Source organism: Coturnix japonica, chromosome 7 (assembly GCF_001577835.2).
Source record: "Coturnix japonica isolate 7356 chromosome 7, Coturnix japonica 2.1, whole genome shotgun sequence".
NCBI classification, from domain to species: Eukaryota; Metazoa; Chordata; class Aves; order Galliformes; family Phasianidae; genus Coturnix; species Coturnix japonica.
Window position 1 is genome coordinate 27,134,259 of NC_029522.1, and position 21,505 is coordinate 27,155,763.

At 38.5% G+C, this 21,505-nt stretch overlaps 1 protein-coding gene across 11 annotated transcripts in view; it reads right to left on the bottom strand.

The window, feature by feature from the left end:
* NCKAP5 (NCK associated protein 5) overlaps positions 1 to 21,505 on the bottom strand; it is a 405,691-nt gene that overhangs the window by 120,257 nt on the left and 263,929 nt on the right. For all 11 annotated transcript variants that reach the window (XR_001556628.2, XR_001556627.2, XM_032445915.1 and 8 more), the window contains exon 6: positions 3,256 to 3,346. Coding sequence is in view for 9 of the 11 variants with exons in the window: in XM_032445915.1 (XP_032301806.1) it covers positions 3,256 to 3,346 (91 nt within the window). In the remaining 2 variants the exon portion in view is untranslated. The remainder of the gene's footprint in view (positions 1 to 3,255; positions 3,347 to 21,505) is intronic.

The following is a 21,505-nucleotide window of genomic DNA, read 5'->3' on the forward strand; positions in this document are numbered from 1 at the left end:
GTCTGCAGTGGAGCTTGTTTTAGCTTTTTGGATTGAAGTTACTTTGATTTGTAATTGATTGAAGAATAACTACTCACAGTTATTTCTGGGGATCACATTCCCTGTAAAATAAAGTAGTAGTAGCTTGAATGACAGTAGTAGGAATATGTGAGGCATTGGTTTGGCCTTTCACGGTCTTATCTGTAGCTGGATAATGCCTCTTCAAAACATAAAAGCTCATACACTAGCGCCCTTTTGTCACATAAACATTTAAGCAAGAAACATGATGGTTCGCATGAATTCAAACCACAAGTATTCATATCTACATTTATGTGAGCGTTCATTATAAGTGTTCCCAATGTTATTATTATGCAAAACGGTAAGGGAGAATTTTATTTACAATCTTGCTTCTACAATCATTTACCCTAAAGAAATCACATCATCCATCTGTAAGTCCAGCAAATTAAATTCCCGTAGGGCAGCTGGCTCTGTGGAAGGGGTTAGAATATTTTTGCTAGAAGTAAGAATCTTGACAAGACATGACACAATATTGTAATAATACTGTACACTCTAGGCTCTATCTTATTATTATTCCTCTGACACGATCGCTGTGCAACATTTAATGTTCATTAGCAACAATATTTATTCTGGAGTCAGGCTTATTGATATTATAATAAGAACTCAATTTCATAAATCCCAGAACTATAATTAGATTTGTAAAAAACAAATATGTAGACAATGGTCAATAGATCAAAAGCATTTATTGCACAGATGTATTCAGACATTAATTTGAACAGAGTACACACACTAAAGCTAACTTAGCGTGGTGTCAGAGAATATGGGGCATATGTTGATAAGACACAGTAGAGATCTCCTGGCATGTCCTCATTTGTTACAAAATATGTGGCTGTGGAACAGCACTAAAATCTGATTCTAAAAGAGTACTGAGTGGAGATCGTATGATATTTACTACAGAGAACAGGTGTGATTCAGAATACTTTCTACAAGGTAACTGCATGATTATAAAGGATGGCTTTAAAAACAATGGTAGCATTTACAGATTGAGTGAGTTTTGTATCTTTATAAGAAGATATGTGTGTGTATATATGTATATATACCAGTTGGAATTCATTTAAAAAAAGTCTTTTCCTGTGTTAGCTCACATCTATACTTTACTTCATAATATAGGATGATAGTATGGTTATCATGTACCCAAAAAACTGAGTATGTCAGGGTACAAAGAAACTTCACCTAGGCTGTATATCCAAGTTCTTTCTCCATTTATGAATTAGCCTTGTACGTACATCCAAAAATGGTCTGGGCATATTTGAAAAATACATAAAAGTTTCTATTGCAATACTGCTCCTTGCCAAACCTGGAATCAATTTTTCTAACAGAATTCATCATACATTTAAATTATATGTTTGTCCATGATTTCCACAGTTGGTTTCAGTAACATAATCATTATTCTTACAATGCTTTACTAATACGTTTATCATTTCAGATCACAGATTTTTTGCCAGCTATCTGTTTTGATGAGTGTTTCAGGCAATATCTTTTGTTAAACGTGGTTGTTGCCTAACTCACTGCACAGTTTTTGCTTCATCATTGAGTAAAAAACATACAACAAGTGAACCTATTCGTAGCTTACAAAGCAGTACAAGGGCTGAAATGTGCTGCTTTCCATGTGAATAGAGCCATTCCTTGACATTTTCCAAAAACAAACTTTTCAAAAGTTTGTCATAACAATTGAACAAAAGGAATGGGAGGATGAATAATTCAAAGATACAATGCTCATGGATATGTTCCCCATATTTTTACATATTTCACTCATCACAGACTGGTACAAGGTGCAGTATGTGAGCTATTCCTTCAGGAAAGGGAAAAGCATTGCTACTGAGTAGTGAATTAGGAAAAGAAATTCATAAGCAAAGAAAATCACATATTTGCAATAAAAAAAGATGAGAATTGATAAAGCACAAGCTGACATAGTTACCATGAGTAAAATTAAAACAAGCAGTAAAAGTTCCCTAAGAACAAGAAGAGAACAGGAAGAGAAGAATGTTATACAGTGCAAAGCACAAGATTGAAAGTAATTCTGAAGTAACAGGACCCTCAACCAAGAAGAGGGAATTGAGTTTTGGTTTCACATTCCAATAGGGTAGCAAGTAAAATATAGATGCCTTCATCACCAGTTTTTGAAAGCGCAATGTTCTATATCACGAGTTCAACAAAACGATTAATTCATCCTGAAATTAAATTTTACAGGCTATCATTTTACCATGAAAAAATGATTATTTTGGAAGTTTAACTTAAAAGATTTTCTTTTCCCCTTCAATCCCAGCTTAAAATGAAAATTCAATTATAGCAATAAATACTACTTAATCCACATTTTTGTTTAGCTTTATGGCTGTATTTTTGCTCCATTGTACGAAAGAACTATGGTAACTAAACCTTTTGAAAAGTGTCTTATCAGAAGGGTCGGTACCCTGTACAGACTTTCACACACAATTTCAGCATCTTACATCTTCATAAGAAATGTGTATTTCGTTTTAAAAGATAAAGCATAGAACTGCCTTCAGTAAGTGCTTTTTAAAAGGACTAAAGTGCAGAATATTTGACTAGCTGGGCTGTAGATCGTTCCTGTTTCCAGAGACTTTCCACCACCAGAGTCTTCCCACCACCTCAGGTACATTGCTTCCAGAACATAGCAGTACACTAGAGAAGTATACAACTCTCCTTTCTCATAAGCAGCACAAACCGACCTGGTTTCATACAAGAAGTTCTGAAATCATTGCTTTCTTAAAATCTGCCCTGAGATACTTTACCCAAGTGAGGCTAATAAAATGCTCCTACCACAAGCAGTACGAGGAAATTATGCAGCTTGATATGGAAACCTCAAACTCAATAGGAATATGAGCTGATAAAATTATCCATCCTAATGTGAAGGTCAAGTTGTAAAAAGCATCTATGTCTTCTAGGGATGCTTGAATACATTACTTAAAATAACAAGCACTTCAAGAAAGTCTTCAAAACTAGTTTCACTGTCCCCTGTAAGCTGTGCAAAGTAACGACTGCAGATAATAAAGTCAATAAAAATAAAAAGCCTTTGATTATGGTGAGAGAACATCTGGAAAAATGCAGATGGTATCAGCAACCATCTGTAAGTATTTGTAACAAACACAGGAAACATCGTCCAACACATCCATCTCAGTAGTGAGACCTGTTTTAAAGAACTTTTCTATCACAAGAAAATAGGTAATAAGTCACTACTACCTGATATGCCTTCATGATATTGACAGTTCCTTCTCCATTCTGGCCTGGGGATCCTTGGCTCTGTAGTAGATTTCTCACCGTTTCCTCCATTCTAGAGAATGAAAATATTTATATAAGTCAACTGCACGGAAGAAAATTTAGAGCTGCATTCAGTGTTTTCATTCTTTACAAGAGCCAAATGCATCCATGGCTACCATGAAATTAATATTTAAAGGAAATCCTGGCCTTATAATGTTCTCATACTCCATGTTATGAATAACACATTAAGAACACTCTTTTATCTCTGAATATGCACAGTAATTAGGTGCACTGTTAAAATCCTACTGTAGCTCAGTTACAAAAATTAAAAACAAGTATCAGCAGCAAGCTCACCTTGTCAACACTATAACCAAACGACATGATAAAATTACTGTCATTTAGGAACAAAATCAATCAGATTCAAAAAGAAACTGCTGTGTTTCTAGCCAATTGTCAGCTTTGTGCAATTTAGACAGACTGTCAAATACATTACCAGCATTTACTCACTGATAGGTTCAGCAGTGTGTGCCAGTACATTTGTTTATGGAGGCACAGCTGCTCAATACATTCACCTCTTTGCCCTTTCAAAGGGATGTAAAAAGCAAGTGTTGCCTACAATCTGGTGTTACCATCTCAGGAAAACATAATCAACCTCAGTTCCATCAGTGAAAAGAATGTTTGCACTCTCTTTTTGGAAGGTGTTAATGGCTACCATCAAAAGCTGTCTTTGATCTTCCTCCATTCATCCAGCATGGTAGAGCTCTGCTCCTTCACACAACAGGACCACTGTAGTCACTTAGTGAGGCCAACCAAGGTAAGTCATCAGTTAAATGCTCCCGGCAGAGTGGATGTCACTGAGAGTGACTGCATGCCCAGTCCATGGGACTGAAGCAGGTTGCACCTCTGCAAGTATGGGTAAGAAAAGGAAAAAGATCCCAAGTCAGAGCAGCAGTGATGGACAAAGCAAGGAAGAAGGAGGGTTTCAAGACAGAAGTTGGAAAAATGACATGCAGCTGCAGCTCCTCGTGCTTCTCCCTCAACCACATGCTCACTTTTATGGCACTTTTTCTCACCTCCATTTTCACATTTTCAGTTCTTTTCTATTGAGCCTGTTTCAGTCTGGAAGACACAGCTGGAAAAACAGCCCGGTTTGGAAGAGGGCTAAGAAAGGCACAATGCTATGGGCTGTGTGAGGTGACATGCAGGAGAGAGAGGAGGATTAACACCTTGCACCACATTGCCAGGTAGGCATCAGAACAGCAGCCTTGAAAAACACTGGTATTACCAGGCACATCAGGCTGAAACTGCCTGCTGCTGTTCACTTCTACAGTGCTTGGGGAAACCAGGACTTTTATGCACCATTCTCTGCAAATGCAATTGAGCAGAAGAATTATTCACAGCATATCATTTTTTTTTTTTTTAATATTATTTCTAAGGTAACAACCCAGTGAGACAGCAAATATTAGCTAACTGCTCTGGCGAAAGGCCAACAGCATTATCTTTATAGAAGCTATGTCTGCCTCAAAGCCTTTCTGCTCTCTCAGTCTTATCAGAATGAATGGTGTTGGCTAATTTAGCAATAATATGATGTTTTACTGGGTTTTCTCCTTGCAAGCCAGCCAGCTATGCTGCTTCTTGAGAAGCTGACGCTGTGAAGTATTCATGCTGCCAAGATGCCCACTGACATTTTCCTTATTCGTACAATGGGGTTTTTGTCATTGATGCGTAGACTTCTACATTGCCAGAATGCCCACAGAACACTTGGACCATCTGCTGACCAAATGTGAATAAAAATCAGCCAGCTCTAATCTCTAGTGTAGACAGTGGTGCAGATTTTCAGTTGCAGATTGCAACTATTTCCTCTCACAGGCTGCCCTTAATCAGACTCCTCTTACACAAAAGCATACATCTTTTTGGTTCATAGTGGATATTTGTTTAGTCCTCACTGACTTCATACACCTTCTTCATACACTTACTATTTCATTTTTTTAAATGGATGACGTAGTATAATTCTTACTGTAATTACTACGTTTCTATATATGTTTAGAAAGTATATCCTACTAAACAAAATCAATCATTAAAAATCAAAGAAAGGGTAGGTTCCACTTTCACTAAAGAGACCTTTTTCCATTTATGTCTAGTAGTATAAATGAAAGCGAAGTTTAGTTACATATTATTATCACCAATAAACCAGCATAATCTTGAAAACTTCTGGAATTCAGTAGGTCATTTCACCTTCAATCACGTGCAGGTGTTCAGGACAACAGATCTGTGCTATCTAACTGCCTTACAGTGACTGGCTTGCACATTGCCTCATGTGGCAATTAGTAACACCACTGAGCAGCACATAGATTTCTAAGCAACAGAACAGAATTTGCAATATGACAAAGCTCTCAGTTAAACACAGTGCAGTCTTCTTGTTTTCTTTGCTGCTATTATTACACTTTTAAAATGCTGACAGTCATGCAGCTGAACCACAGGTACAGCAGAGACACCGCCTGTGCTGTCATGTCACTATAAAAGCAGCAAGGAGAGAAGCACGGGGTACCCATAGAGCATCCAATAACAGAAAGAGCAAACCACTTTCTGTCAAATATCACGTATAAATATGCTTATAGTCAGATTTACTGTGGAGCTCTGATGAACAGTGCTCCTGCAGCTCACAAGCTGCTGCTTCTTCACCAGCACTCCAGTTTGCCATTTTCTAGTTAGGATTGCTTAACCAAACATAGCACGGAGTAATAACTGAGGCTTGCTTCCCATCAATTAGAATCTCTGGAGTCTGAATTAATGGCACACTAATTAAGAAATGATTGTTATAATACAAACAATAACATTTTCCACAGTGTTAAAGAATACAAAATTGGTTGATACTCTGTAAACTGAACATGAAATATAACAAAAGCAAATTTTGGAAGAAAAACCTTTCAGGACAGGCTATCTCCGCACACCACAGGGGACCTTTCCCCCTTCTGGTAACCACTAAAGTCACCCACTCTTAGCTATGGTTATAATACGCTGGATGGACCCACTCCAGCATTAAGCACTTGCTGATCACAGCTAGCACAGTTATCCCCCACGCGTGTATTCTGTCTGCTTGCTGGCCAATGCTAGAAAACCTGTTTTGTCAAGGATTCTGTGTATCTTACATAACTATCAAGCTGTTACAATCTGCAAACTGTCTCTAAATCTCACCATTCTGAGTCTACTTTTTTCAATCACTTTAAAAACATTTATCCCATCCCCCACTTTTTTTTCTTAGCATTAAGTGTCTATTCATCTGAAGTATCTCTGTACCATTAAAATTCCTCTTACATCTATTATTTGAATAGAAAATTGAAGTTTTCTTAAACTGAAGTGTTCCTTTCAATTTATTAAAAAAAAAAAAAAAAAAAAAAAAAAAAAAAGAAAAGAAAAAGAAAAAGAAAAAAAAGAAAGATTTTCTTCAGGAGAAAACCAAATGAAACCCAGGTTTGAGACAAGCTTTTAAACGTTTCTTGTCAAAATGTTGGAGCAGAGAAACAGTCCTTCACCAGCCCTAAACCAAGGATAACGTTCTGAAAGCATTAAACAGAGAATAAATGAGTCACTTTGAGACTAGAATCTGCTCATGGAATACAAGAGTTTAAGGAACATAAAATATTAATGTTACTGTGGGAAGCACTATCAGGTTTTCATCCAGAATATTATCTGCAATTGTGATCATCAGTGTTCAAGAGCAGCTCATTCACAAAGCATTTGGTGAAAAGCAGCTCAGAGGTTGTCTGCAGGATCCAAGAACCTGTGTCATGAGATGGAAGAATGGATCGTTCTGAACCTCACAGAGGAAGGGCCTACCACGGCGCGACTTCCACAAATGAATCAGGGTGAAAAAGTAAAATGGTAAATAGACTGCATCAACCTAAGGTCAATGACTGACAAAATAAAACAGAAGTTTAGTGGTTTGAAACACTTACAGATACGGTTAGGCTGAAATTAGAATCTATTTAATCACTGAAGAGACTCTGAGACTCTAAAGCTATTCTGCCAGGCACAGTAATGGGATGGGAAACCTAAACAGCTTTAAGACAGTTGAGCAGTTTATGAAATTAATTAGATAACAGGGTCAACAGCTGACGAGTTGAATTTGTGATTCAAAGGTCCTCACCTCCTGTAGAAAAATCAGTCATTCCTACATTTTAAACATGTAATTTGTCCAGTGCTGCTGAAAGAATATCAGGAAATCAATCAAACTGCAATGTGCAGCATTTATTTTGGCTGTTTTACTGCATGTTTCCAGGCATGAAGGCTGAGGGAATCACTGAAAAAGAGGAAACAATGCTCCCTGGCTGTGGAGCTGCACAGTGGTCATGGATGCTCAGGCCTTCCCTGTATTGTTTCTGCAGCTTGGATCTCATCCAGAAGCCAGGACCTGCCTGCAAGGACCACTGGGCTACAGGATACTTGCTTGTTAAGATTCTTGACAGCTTCTGACAGCCGTGCTGCCTCCATCTCCTGCCTGACCCAGCTGCTGACATTTCTCACAGTTTGCCACACTAATTTCACATGTAGGGGATGGTATCTGACCAACTCTTCCCTGTACAGTACATGTCCTTATGTCCTGTTTCACTGCAGCTGAAACTCCTTCTCTTCTCTACCCTGCAGCAAATCCCTTAGAGGTGTTTGATCTCTCCAGAACTAAAACCTTTTCTTGACAAAGCAAGCTTTCTTTGAAATAAAGTCTTCCCATAAATCCTGATCTTCCCTTCCCCTTCTAGCACAGGGGCTACACACTTTTATATTTTAATATTTATTTTAATATACTTAAGATATTTTAAAAATATATTTTAAAATAATATTTATTTTTCTTTTTAATATTTATAATATTTTTTGCTCTTTTCAGCAGCATCCATGCAGCCCTTTTTACACCTCTCCCTTCAAGGGACAGGTAGCACGTACTTATTCCTGCTCCAGAAAGTGCAAGACAGTTCAACCCCTTCTCCTGTGACCTATTTCCTTCAGTATCTCTGCAGGCTGGCAGCTGCCTTTCGCTAGGTGCTATCACCTCCTCTTTCCATCACCCTCAAGCTGAGGCGGCAGTATTTGGTGGTTATTTCAAAGTCACGTCACAAGAACCCCTTCAACTTCATGCTGACTTACAGCCTTACAGCAATGTGTCCAAAGCTTTCTGCAGACACTGCAGCAGCTGAGGTTTGCATTTCAGTCTCTTCCACTTTCCCGTGTCATGCAGCAGGCACATGGCTCTTTTGAAAGTCTTAGAGAAAAACATCGGTAACAGTTCCTTCTGCATCTTTAGCTTAACTTAGTTCAATGTTCTTTACATTTTCAAGCTGGTATTTTCTTCCAGCTCCCGCCTGCACAACAGTGATGCTTCCTGCCTCTCTTCTGGGCCATCTCCAGCTCAAGTCTCTTCATTCCTATTTTAAGTTAGAGCCTCCCTGGAGATGTGGCCTGTGTTTTAGGTCCTTGAGCTCTTTGGCTCTTTGTACAGACAGACCATGGACTAAGGAACAAGTTCCCATGTAATTTCTCAGCTTTCAGCCTCTTCCAGGCCCTTCCCTACAGCCCTGAGCTCACCCAGGAGCTGAGAACCAGGTGGCATTTTCACCAGCTGGGCTCTGGTTGTCTCTTTGCAGGCTGCAATCTGTTACGCTTTGTGGCAGACTGCTGTGTTCCTGTCCAACCTTCCAGCTCTGTCTCAAACCCACAATACAACCCAACAGAAAGCTTCTCTCCGACAACTCTCAAACAAATTTGTTTGCTCACTCATGTACAGTTTCCAACTGGACTTATATCACCTCCAGATGAGGCTGCCTGCTCTCCCCAGCTATCTCTTGACTTGGGGCACATCTCTGTACTGAGGTGACTGCCAGCTATGCCTACAGCCCCAAAAACCTCAGCCCTCCTATGCAAGCTCTGGAGATACGAGGCAGATGTGATCTCTCCTTCCTGGGTCTCTTTCTGGCCCTGTTACTCCTAGGGAACCTGCAGCACAGTGTCAGAGCATTACCTTGAATGGGCAGGTAGCCTGGAGGCTTACAGCAGCTTTTCCAAATAACTGAGGTATTGAAAAAGGACTTTATAAAAAGCAAAGAGAGAAGTAAAAAAAAAAGATGCATGATAAACTTTAAGGAGAGCTGACAGATGGGAAACGTTGAGGCTCTAAACCCCATGGGGTTTTCTCTGCATTTCCAGTTCTGCTTAATACGACAGTGGTACATGCCTTAGAGCAGCGTGCTAGGCAAAGCCTACAGAATGCTCAATATCCAGCCTTAGGACTTCAGTCAGAAAATGAAGCAATATCCTCTACAGCAACAGAAAGACATATATAATGTATGAGTTACGTTCATACAGTCTGCTCTCAGTAAGGGTATTCCTCAGTTCACAAATACTAGACAAATCCTCCTGCTGCACCAGCTCGGCCTGTTCCCCAGCCCAGCCTCTGGGCAGCCAGCTCAGCCCTGTGGCATTTCTTTGTTGGAGATCCAAACTGCATAAGCTGATGTTAAACCATTCTTCTGAAAATACACTCAAAACCTATTCAAACTTTTGCCTGCAATGCTTGATACCTACAGAGCTGCTACACATATAAAAATATCGAAGCATTTTGTGCAAGATGAAGACAACTATTGCAAGGCCATGCCAGAATGGAATAGGTCTCAATCCCTACTAACAAGGGGAGATGGACTCTTCCTTCAAAAGGAAAACCTCGTCAGTTGCTCCCTCCAGTAGACCATCCCACCATTTGAAAATCACACAGAACTGAAGCACTGAGCACGGCACTTATTTAGTTAAACCACTGATGACTGAACCCACTGAAAATTATCAAGGTATCCCTAAAGTTATATATGTGTATTGAGCCTCAGATAAGTTGGGTAGCATTTAGAAATATCTCAGCATTGGCATAGAACTGCTCCCACAGAAGTCTGAACTCCATTATTGCGCAATGGCAGAGCTGACATTCTCTGAAACTGCTCTAACAACTGCCTGAGCCAGGAAATGTTGGAAATGTTTCCACCGTCTCTTTCAGCCATACAGATTTCACTCATTAAACATACCTAGAGCAAAAAGTTTCTGAGCTGCAATAGAAACCAGTGGTAATGTTTATTTCTGTGTTGCCAGATAGACAAATGCCATATGGACTGTATGGGTGTCTTCCATCACCAGCCCCATGTAAGATTTTGTAAGCTACAGGCATGGAGGAGGATTAAACAAAATACAGTCCAAGACTAAGCCTCACAGAAAAGCTTCTTACAGGCAATGGAAAGGATTTCTCAAACATTAGACTGTCTCTCCTACAACTCCCCAGTAACACTTTTAGAACCCAAGGAGAGGAGATATTTTCATTAGTTATAAGTGGATAGAAACAGATACATAGAGAAAGCTAATTCTCATGTCAGCTTAAACATATGCTCATAAGTTAAAAATTTATTCACAGTGGAGGCAACAGAAATAGTTGCAATGTTTCAGCACATCCAAAAGCATCAGAAAAATTACATAAAACTGCACAACCAGACTGCAAGTATTTCTAATCTGAAGTAATGAGTTTTTACACACCCTTGTTCCCCTTGTCTATATTTTAAGCAATTATTTGGTTTTCCATATTTGCAAATATACAGGTAGGTGAATGGCTTTATCTACCAGCTCCTCCAAGCACATACTTAATTTTGTACGTATGAGCACCCTGATACAGACAAACTTCCTGCTTTAAAGTACCTGTGAGTATGTAAGGCCACTCAAACCCAGAAAGTTTTGGGGTGGTACCAAAACCACCTGTGTGTTGATGTAGCTACATGAATTTATTTATGTTTCCCATTAATAATAGTGAAGATGTGTGAAGGGAGGCAGCTTTTGTGGAGTTGGAGCTGTACAGTGAAGTACAAGCTGAAAACAAGGACTGTCATTGCTGAGCATTTGCAAAACTGCCCACAATGCAAATTAGTGGTTCTCCTGCATTTTCACACTACACATTCCATCAGGAAACTTTTATGGTCAGGCTGCAAAGCATTCAAGCATCTCAAAAAGTCCTGTGATATGTAAAACATCGAATTCATGGAACCAGTAAATCATGCTGTTTTCTTTACTGGAGTGTTTTTCCCCTAGATTTTTGCATTGTCCCTAGGTTATATGTACACCCACCCCAACGAGCTACAAAATACGTGCTTACATTTGGAGATAGATTCATTCCTTCGTTTCCTTCACAACACAGCTGTGAGAACTCTCATAGAAGCAGTTCCGTCATAATTCACACGATTGGGAAATCCATTGCAACAGACATTTTCCCATTTGCACACAACCACAGTAAGAATCCAAGGATGATCTATCACAAAGTGGAGTTTGTTTCTGCAACTGACAGACCAGATTAGCTTTAATTACCATAACTCACCATGTGCTAATAAACACGGTTATTCTATTAGGAAGATCAGTGATGTGAGTCCTCATCCCAGGATATACCAAAACTCTGTCCATAAAAGCTCTGAGGTTCATAGCTGTTGTGCCATGATTATGCACGTTAACACAACATACCACATTGACATCTTAGAGGAGAATAGAAAGGCACAGCAAGGTTAAACAACACAGCTAATACTCGCATTAGAATCCAGAGCACCAATTGCTAACTGTGCTGGTCTGAACAACAGGTGACACTCTGTCTACTTCATATAGTTCTGTGATATGACAACAAATCTTAAGCTCCTTCCATCAGCAATTTGAGCTCTGTGTCTTACAAAATTTTGAGTAACTTCAAATAAGTTGGCAGTTTTCCTCTCTCTTTACTAACACGTTAATTTTTCACACATTTCAATGAATAGCTTATGCTCGTGTACACATAACCTTAAACAAGCCATTCAATCTGGAATGAAGCATGGCACCAAATACCTCGTTCTGTCTTTTTACCATTCTGACATTTCTGCTCTTCTACATCAAAATGAAACCTGGAGGATTCATGGAGCCATATAAAGAGACATTTATATCTCACCACTCTACAATTGTTTAGCAATTAAAAAAATGCAAAATGTTTAGAATATGTAATTCTTTTGATTAAGTGGCTAGAGAGCATGCACATTATTGCTGTGCAGAAAGATATAAATTCTTTTGATTAAATGATTATTAAATATGCATACTGTTAAAGCTGTTCCTGAAGTTTCATTATATTTAGTTCTGTGCAACATGCCCCAGTGCCTTTAGAGCCAAGGACTGGAAAATTTACTAAATTCTTGTGCTTTTTTCCCCTTAAAAATTACTTGTGAGTTTAATGTCTATAAAAAAAAATCTACTATGGAGCAAGTTGGGGTCTAAATAAATAAAGATTGAAGGGACCACTCCTGGTTTGGGTTCAGTACTCTACAACTTAGGTTAAAAACTCAAAACCACAAGAGAAGCACCAGCAATTTCCTGACATTGCACCACCTACTGCAAAGGGACAAAGGCCAAACACCTGCAGGTGTTAACTCCCCAAGTGCATCAGGGAAGATTCCCACTTTCAACTGAGATATCCCCAAAATGGATCACCTCAGATGTTCACAAAAACAGAGAACAGCAAGAATCAACACAACAGCAGGAAACACCAACTGCTTACTGGTTATAGATTTCTGAGTTGTGGCTACATTGTAGAAGGGCATAAACAATAAATAGATGGTTGGAATTATGGCCTCTAAGGGCTTAATTACCTGTGTCATTAGGTAGTGGTAGTCTCTCTAAAATGAGACTGACTGCTCTTCTACAACTAAGCAGCTGATAATGAAGTAATAAAAAATACATGACAACATACAGAGAACAGGGCCGGAATAGTGTCATACAGAGCATCATTAGCTTTGATGCCAGTGAACAAATAGGGCTGAATTAAAACATTTGCAAACTGTTCACAAAAGAAATAGAAAGGACTTAGAAATATTTGGCCATTAATCACTTTCAGTGTTCTTCCTAGCTAGATGTGCAATACTTATAAAAGCCAAGCAGATAAGAATATCAAGGTGTGAATAAGTTGTAAGAAGAACGAGTAGCAGCTGCATTACAAAAGAAAAGGGAAAAAAAGAAAAAAGCAAGGACACTTATGCCTCTATGTTAAGTGCCATAAAGTACTTTCTGAATCTTTCTGAATGCATTACACTGTCACAGCTATTATCCACTGCATGAAGCAACAACAGGGAACAAAAACGAAATCACACATGCTCGAAATGCCAAATTCTACACTATTGAAACTCACTCCTTTAAATTGCATTCTCTTGGAGTCTAATTGAATAAAAATGGGAAAAATCAGTTGTGTTTCTTGCATACAATTTGTTCTGAAACATGCAGAAAGGACACTGGCTCTTTTGTGTTCACATATGCTCCCAATTTCCTTTTTCATAAGTTATTTCCCCAGTAGCAGACTCAGGGTCTGAAAGCCCTCCTGCTTTTAAGTTCAGGAGGAAGAATGTGTGATGCCAGTAACCAGATGAGAAGACGAAGGGTCACTTTAGAAGGATGGCAACGGTCAATATGGAAATAATAGCAGCAGGAATATAAGGTTGACTAAAGGGATGTGGAAAAGCATAACGTGTGACTTTGGTCCTCAAAGTAGAGCAACTGGACAAACTAATATTTGGTTAGAAGAAAGAAGGGAATGTACAAACAGATGAAGTTTTGAGAAAGTCTCTTAAGGAGTGATGGAAAGGAAGATCCTTATGTCTTGTGTAAGGATCACAAGAAAAGAGAACAGAGTAAACGGTGTAAGATAATTTTAGAGAGAGGAAGAAAAATGCAAGCGTAAGCAAAATATAAGGAAACAGAGCAGAGTGGATAAAAAGAAAGGAAAAGGTAAATATAAAAAGGAGAACATCCAGACATCTCAAAGTTGAAAACATTCAATTATTTGCATTGTACTGGAATTTCATGTGCAGAAACAGAAGAGCTGTTTGCAGGGACTTCCAACAGAATATCATTTAAGAAGGATTTAGAGAAGGATTTTTAGTCTAACTATAGCCCTAAATGGACAATAACAATATCACTCCCTCCCCTCCTGCTCAAGCACTCATTCTTTAATCATCTATCTTCAGCGCAGCACGGGATGCATTTTAAAACTGCTTTGCAGGATTTTAGCCATGCAGCTCCCATTGTGTTTAATGGGGATCCTGTGAACTGAGCTCTGTACAAGGCTTTCAAAATGCACTCCAAAAATCTCTAAATAATGCACCAGTTGAACATTACCCTGTTTACTTCTCATGGCACACAACTAAATAGAAACTAAGGTTAGGTCTTTTAAATGAGTAGTATTCATAAGGGAGCTCATCAGTGTTAGGCCATTTTGCTTCTCTATTAATATTTTGCGTGACTATTTAGTATTTCCTTTTTCCATAGTATCTAAACCAATTGGTAAAACTCAAAATCAACCACATTTGCTTCAGAAATGAAGATCCAACTGTTAACACATCTGCCTGAGATTTGAGAAGCACTTCTTTAAGACTTCATGCTGTGAAAGGATACCTCTGTGTCACTGTTTCAGATTTTCCTATGAAAATTGATTTAACAGTTTCTACCCCATAATGGCTTTATGATGATAATAAACATCAGTGAAGCATTAATCAAAGATTCATCAGACACAGCAAAGAAAGAATGCTCCAATATTCATCTCCTCTCTCCCTTCAAGAGGAGGCCTGTCTCTATGATCAGGTTTGAGATAATATGAAAGTTGTGAGAAATTTAAATTCTGACCCCCTGAGCTCTACCAAAGTAAATACTTGGGCTTCTGTGCTTTCACCTTTCAGAGGCAGCATTCAAAATAAACCCAGGAAGATGCAAGTTTAATTAACTTTCTTGCACCCAGACAGTGGATCGTATTCCATCATGCTTTGCAATGTGATCCTTTAAATAGCCTCAGCTACATAAAAAGCTCCAGGTATTTCAGTTTCAGGGGACAGATCTTCAACCTCTGCAAAGCAGAAGATAATTATTGAAAAGAAGACTGACACATTCATTAGTTAATAGTTTATTCAAGGAACAGCAATGACACAGCATACAGAACCTACATTTCTGGCTTCGGAAATTAACATGAGATGTATTAATACCTACAGCTCATTATCAACTTTTATTACCTGTCCCATGCAACTTTTGCTACCATGGAAGTGGTACAAGTACTTGTGCTTAGATAACTCAAAAAATAGAGTTCAGCAAATACAATTCTTCAGCCATGAACTGATTGGGCACCTTTTTTTCCTACTCTTACACAACAGATATTGGACACAAACGTCTGCCATTAAAATCTGGATAAATATCAGTAACACAAGAAATTCAGCCTTTTGCAAGATTCTGAGTTTGTTAAAGGAGTGCAGAGAAATGAGATGACTAGCAACTATATGTACCAGCTTCAAACTGCACTAGCATGAATTATTGCAAATCGAAGAACTTTGGGTTACAGTTCATTTCACAGAATCAGAGTCTTTATGTCTTAAGTGGAGAAAGAGCATGAATTTTAGCTAATCTGGTGGAAACAAAGCTTCATAAGCCTGCTACACTAAGAAATAATTTAGTAGTTCTCCTGAGGGACATTTTCCCCTTCTAAGCACGAATCAACACAAATAAAAAGATCCTTCTGAATCCTTAATTAAACAACAAAAAAAAGCGGTAAGAAAACAATCATTATCTTATAATACACCATTACAAGGCAGGAGACCCAATTTAGATATCAATGTTCATGAGGGGAAAGGGCAATAACAATAAAAAAGCTGAAAAGCCCATGAAAGGGAGGCTGGGTTGGGCACATGGGGAATGAGGAGATAAGCACACAACATCAGTGCTCAGAGCCACAGCTCCAGAATCTCCATTTGTTCTTCAGAAAGGAAGGACATTTTACATTCATCACAAGCAAAAATCAACCGCAGGGTGGGTAATCTTGTGCATGACAGTGGATTCTATTAACATGAGCAAAAGCTATGTCAGGTCCCTCCCGCACCTATGCCCAGGCAGGGAGGATGTCACTCCAGGCTAATTAAACAAATGCAATCAAAAACAAACAAAACAAACAAATCCAATGCTGTGGATACAGGGGACCTCTTAGAGTCCTGTTCATGATAGAACGAGAAGACAAGTCTCAACTCTGCTAAAAAATAGCACCCAGATCAGATACAGCATTTCTGTTTGTGTAGCAGAGCCACACAAGCAAAGTGCTCTCAGTGCAGTCCTACCTGCTAGCTCTCTTCATAGCAAAGACAATTGGAGCAAGTAATGCCATCCTGCAGAAAATCTAAACTAGGACTGACTGTAAAATGAAACTGAAATGAAAGAGAATTACCTTACACCATCCACATTCACGTTATTTTTTAAAATTACTGCTACAACAGTAATTTGTAAATTCTCTGTTATTTGCCTGTTTTATTAGTATTTTCTAAACAACATTTCCATTCCAAGATTATTAGAAAATAAAGATGCTGACAGTACTTTTATTAGCACAGCGCTCGCACCGTACCTTTTTTACCTTTGCGAAGCTCACTGGTAATGAGTCATTTCAAAGAAATTTCATATTAATAAAAGGAACAGTAATATATTTTCTTTAATCTTCATTATCCTAAACCCACATTCGCTGTTCATGCTACAAAGCACATTGTATGTTTTGAGAAACCCCTTGGCCTGCTATCCACAGTTTGGAATGGCAAAAATTATAAATCCAACAATATTTGGAAATGCAGAAGGAGTCTGTTAACTCATCTCGCAATAAAGGCCACATCCATATGTAAAACACGGGCTTCATCATTTTGGCATTTACTTTAGTCTAGAGGGAGGAAGGGAGCCAAATCTATCTCGGTGGGCTGATCAATTCCAGCATCTGACTCCTAACATTGTTTAAAAAGGACAAATCTTTTAAAATTTGAGTAAATACATCTTGATTTTATAGGTTACAACCTCATGTCTTTAACCAAGTGGAATCTTCCACGATCAAAACTCATCTGGGAGCAAATCCTTCAGTTTATCACTGAAAGAAAATAATAAAGAAAAAAGCTATTGTATCTGCATATAAAATGACTGCTTAACCATCTACCTACTACTGGCATCCCAGGCTGCTGTTACAAGAGTTGTTTTAATAATGCAACCACATTACAAACCTGCCTTGAAATAAACAAGTCTTCAATTATCAATATAAAAATCAGATATTTCTATGTGGTCCAGAGTATCTCATGATAAAAAAAGGATATTTTATATTCCTTTATTCATGTAAATTAATTCACCACAATGACAGTGAAGAAGTCAAACATAATTCTGAATTGTTCTAAATGTCAAGATGTAATGGTGGAAATCTGTGCTTAAAGAGCACCTAACACTTACATGATCGTACATCTACTGCAGTAGGTTTTCAATACTGACAAGCTGATGGCACACTGCAGTTTGAGTCTACCTTTAACACAGGTTTCATATAAATGAACTTGGGAAGTAAACCCTGGGAAACCAAAGACATTTAATAAGCCACACATTGGGCAACCAAGAACTAAGACATTCGAAGCCATGCAGCACTTGCTACACCATGCTTTGTCGTAAAAGCTTTCATAATATTAATAAAAATAAAAGGCACAGTACAAGTGAGGTAACTTGCCTATACTCAGTCAGTGAAGGGCTCAAGCTTTCTTCAGAACTACAGGGAAGTTAACAACAAAGAGGAAGATTTATTTTCTTAAAGTTTAGAGGATTTTTTTTTTTAATCAATTAAATTTGCAAGTAATAAAGCCAAGCACATGCATGACTGGTTATTTACCCGGTGAAGATTTACCTCAGCCAAACAGGCTATCATTGCACAGAAGGAAGAAAAGCTATGGATGGATACGAGCTGCACCAGCAGATTTAACTGCCGGAGTATTCCCAGAGCTATTATATCTGTCATGCTCTGCATTCAACTTGTATGGCTGAATTTACTCCTGAGAGTTTGTTTTTAGCTGAGAAATCACTCAGATTCCATGAAAGACAGCAATATAAAACCTGGACACAGAGGAAATATCTACCAAAAGGGTGTCTGGTCTTTAACACTAAGTCAGACAGACAGAGTCATTCCTTACACAGAGCTGCTCACAGTGCCCACCCTGGACACAGAATCAGAGCACTTAACAACATAGCACTTGTGCACCTCCTCTGCATTGCTGGTGGATGCTGCTAGGTCACTGTGACAGTGTGACACGCTGAGTGAGTTTGGGCTCCAAAACAGCCTCGGGAAGAAAAAACTCCATGCTAGAATTCAGAGGCTGCTGGACAAAAGCAACACTCTGCATTACACTACACCTGCAGTTTTAAATGTGTGCCGTATCACATATGTATGAAAAGCAGAGAGGTAAAGTGAAGATACTGCCTGGTTCAGCTTTTGTGATCATTGATCAGTGCTGGGAAACACACTTATTATTTTTATTGTTAAATAATCTCCTAGTGGTACCTTTGTTACTTTAAAGTTTTACTGCCATTTTGACTGAACACTATTCACACTGCTTACTATTTACAAGTATTCCTTCCAGTACTTGAAAGGAGCATATAAACAGGAGGGGGAATGGCTGCTTACGAGGCTGGATAGTGATAAGACAAGGGGGAATGGTTTTAAACTGAGACAGGGGAGTTTGGGGTTAGATATTAGGAGGAAGTTTTTCACACAGAGGGTGGTGATGCACTGGAACAGGTTGCCCAAGGAGGCTGTGGATGCCCCATCCCTGCAGGCATTCAAGGCCAGGCTGGATGTGTCTCTGGGCAGCCTGGGCTGCTGGTTGGCAGCCCTGCACATAGCAGGGGGTTGAAACCAGATGATCATTGTGGTCCTTTTCAACCCAGGTCACTCTATGATTCTATGATGCACACGATTACATGTGCATTTTATCAGTTTGACTCCACTGCTCCCTTCTTCATGTTCCACTTTTCAATTCTTTTGGAAGTTCAGCGCCTGTACTGCATGGCTACAACTCAGTGCAGCTACTGCTACACATATGACATGCAGATTTAATTTACTCAGATACTGAGCTAACCTGAATTTTAAGATGAGCTTAATATTTAAAGGAAAAAAAATGGCAAAGAAGAAAGAATTACCAAGAATTTCATTTCAGAAATTATGCTGGACAGTTTTCATTAAATATTTTGACTGCCTTTATTCCTACAGTAATGAAAAAGGTATCTCAGTGAATTAGCATTACTTTCAGGAACTCATGATTGCATTTGCTTTTGATCGAAGAGTTAGTGACTACGTTGATCACTAAAAAAGTAAGTTTGGGGATCTTAACGCAGTATTTTTCTAACTTCTGAAGCAGATAAGAAGTGCATACTCTACTTAGAAACACTTAAAAATTCATTAACATACTCCAATAATATTTTCCAGGAGATAACCCAGCAAGCTATTCTGCATTATCCTAAAGATGTACTTCTCACTTGTAGCCCATCCTAATTCTGACCACAGGGTGAAACACAACCTTCCTCAAGCCCACTGTACATGGCCATCCCTAGAAAAGTACAAATCCATACTGGAAAGAAGTGGGAGCTGATGAAGGCTACAATTAAAGGTGACATTAGCACATAACATAATTCCCATGTCATTAACTCTTCAAAACTGACAACAGAGACACAATATCTACAAACTACAACAAGCTTTAAAGTGACCAAATCCCTTTGTATCTATCCTCCTTGCAGGGAGCTTAATCAAATAAACTTAGTTGTAATTACATGGGACTCAGTATCAATTTAATTTCAATTATTTGCAATGTATACACACTCTAGAAAAACCTCATTAAGATGGTTCAGACAGTTTGTTTCAAATTGGAGCTGTAAGCCTACGCTTACGACTATCCATCACAACTGCCACCCATTCATTCTAAAGGCTCAGATTAATCCCTTGCTGCAATCAATTTGAACCAGTAAGTAATAATGAATGAAATTGTTCTCCAGTTGTGCAAAAAAGATCTGACCAAACAAGAAAAAGGCTCTAACTGCTCAACATTTTTGTTTCGCTTACTGCCATCTACTCTTCATTTAGGACAGTGAATTACGTCACAGGGATGCTACCTCCTCTGTTTCCCTCAAACAAAATGGCCTTCAAGTTCTTTGTATTCCTACCAGAAGCAGAGTACTGCAATAAAGAAGAAAAAGATGCTCAAGTTCAATGGTAATTGGCTGATTTTCATATAAAGCCTATCCACAATACGTTAAACACCAATGTCTTGCTATTTTGCTCTGAGCAACAGTACAATCAAATGTGGTTCAGAAAAAAATCCTTCATGTAGCACTGTTATATTTTTCATTTCCTCTTCTTCCACTTCACCTTCTCCCCATCTTAAACATTCTGTTTCTCTTTATCTCTGAGTAATGGAAGACTAAACTATGGCAGAATAAACAGTGTTTATAACACAGTACTATGATTAACTAGAATTTTTCAGTAATAAAATTGATTTTTCTTTTAATCTTGCATCTGAAGAGGCAGAATTCGCTTATTTTCCCACTACCTGGGATTTTTTTGTAACGTGAAAATCATCAGCACGTTAAATTCACTGGTTTGAAGACAACAAATGCAACAAGACCTGCGGCATGAACAGGAGCCTATTGTACGAAAGCACTTCTGTGAAGTCAGCCAAAGCTAAATCTGGGGTTCAGCTGTAGGTCAGTACACAGCTCTTTGCAGCCCAAGCAAACAATTGAAAAAGAAATAAGCACTATCTGAAAATCTGATATAAAAACCTTATTTAAAACATACTGTTAGTAAATGCAGTTCTTGTTTTCATGGGATCTCTCTTTAAGAAGTATCACAATACTGACTGTGTGTTATGTTTTTGTATATTAGTAGCAACAGAATCACAAAACATCACTGACATTAATTTCCCTGGTCATAAAGAAATCCTGTTTATAAAAAGAGTTACTTTATTCTAAAACTAGAATGAAAAGCGTTACAGTGAAAAAGTCATAAAAGAACTCATCGAATCAAAAAGCCAGAACCCAAACACCATACAACCCAGTTCCCACTTCTCTTCCAGGTCTCACTTCCACCACCAGTTGCCTGGAGCCACTCAGTTATTGTTCCTATCCTCAGTTTTCACTTTTTATTAATGGACTCATCAGCTGGGAGCCATTACAAAAGTCTGTTGTTTGCTTGTTTGTATGTTGCCATTCACTGCAAAGCGTTTGTGAGGTTATTTCATTCCTGCAGTAACTGTTGCCCAGTTTAAGAAACAATGCTGAGAGCAGATGAACAAAGTGTGGAGGGTCTAATCCAATTCAATGGAATGCACTGGGATTCAGGCAGATATTTTGGGTG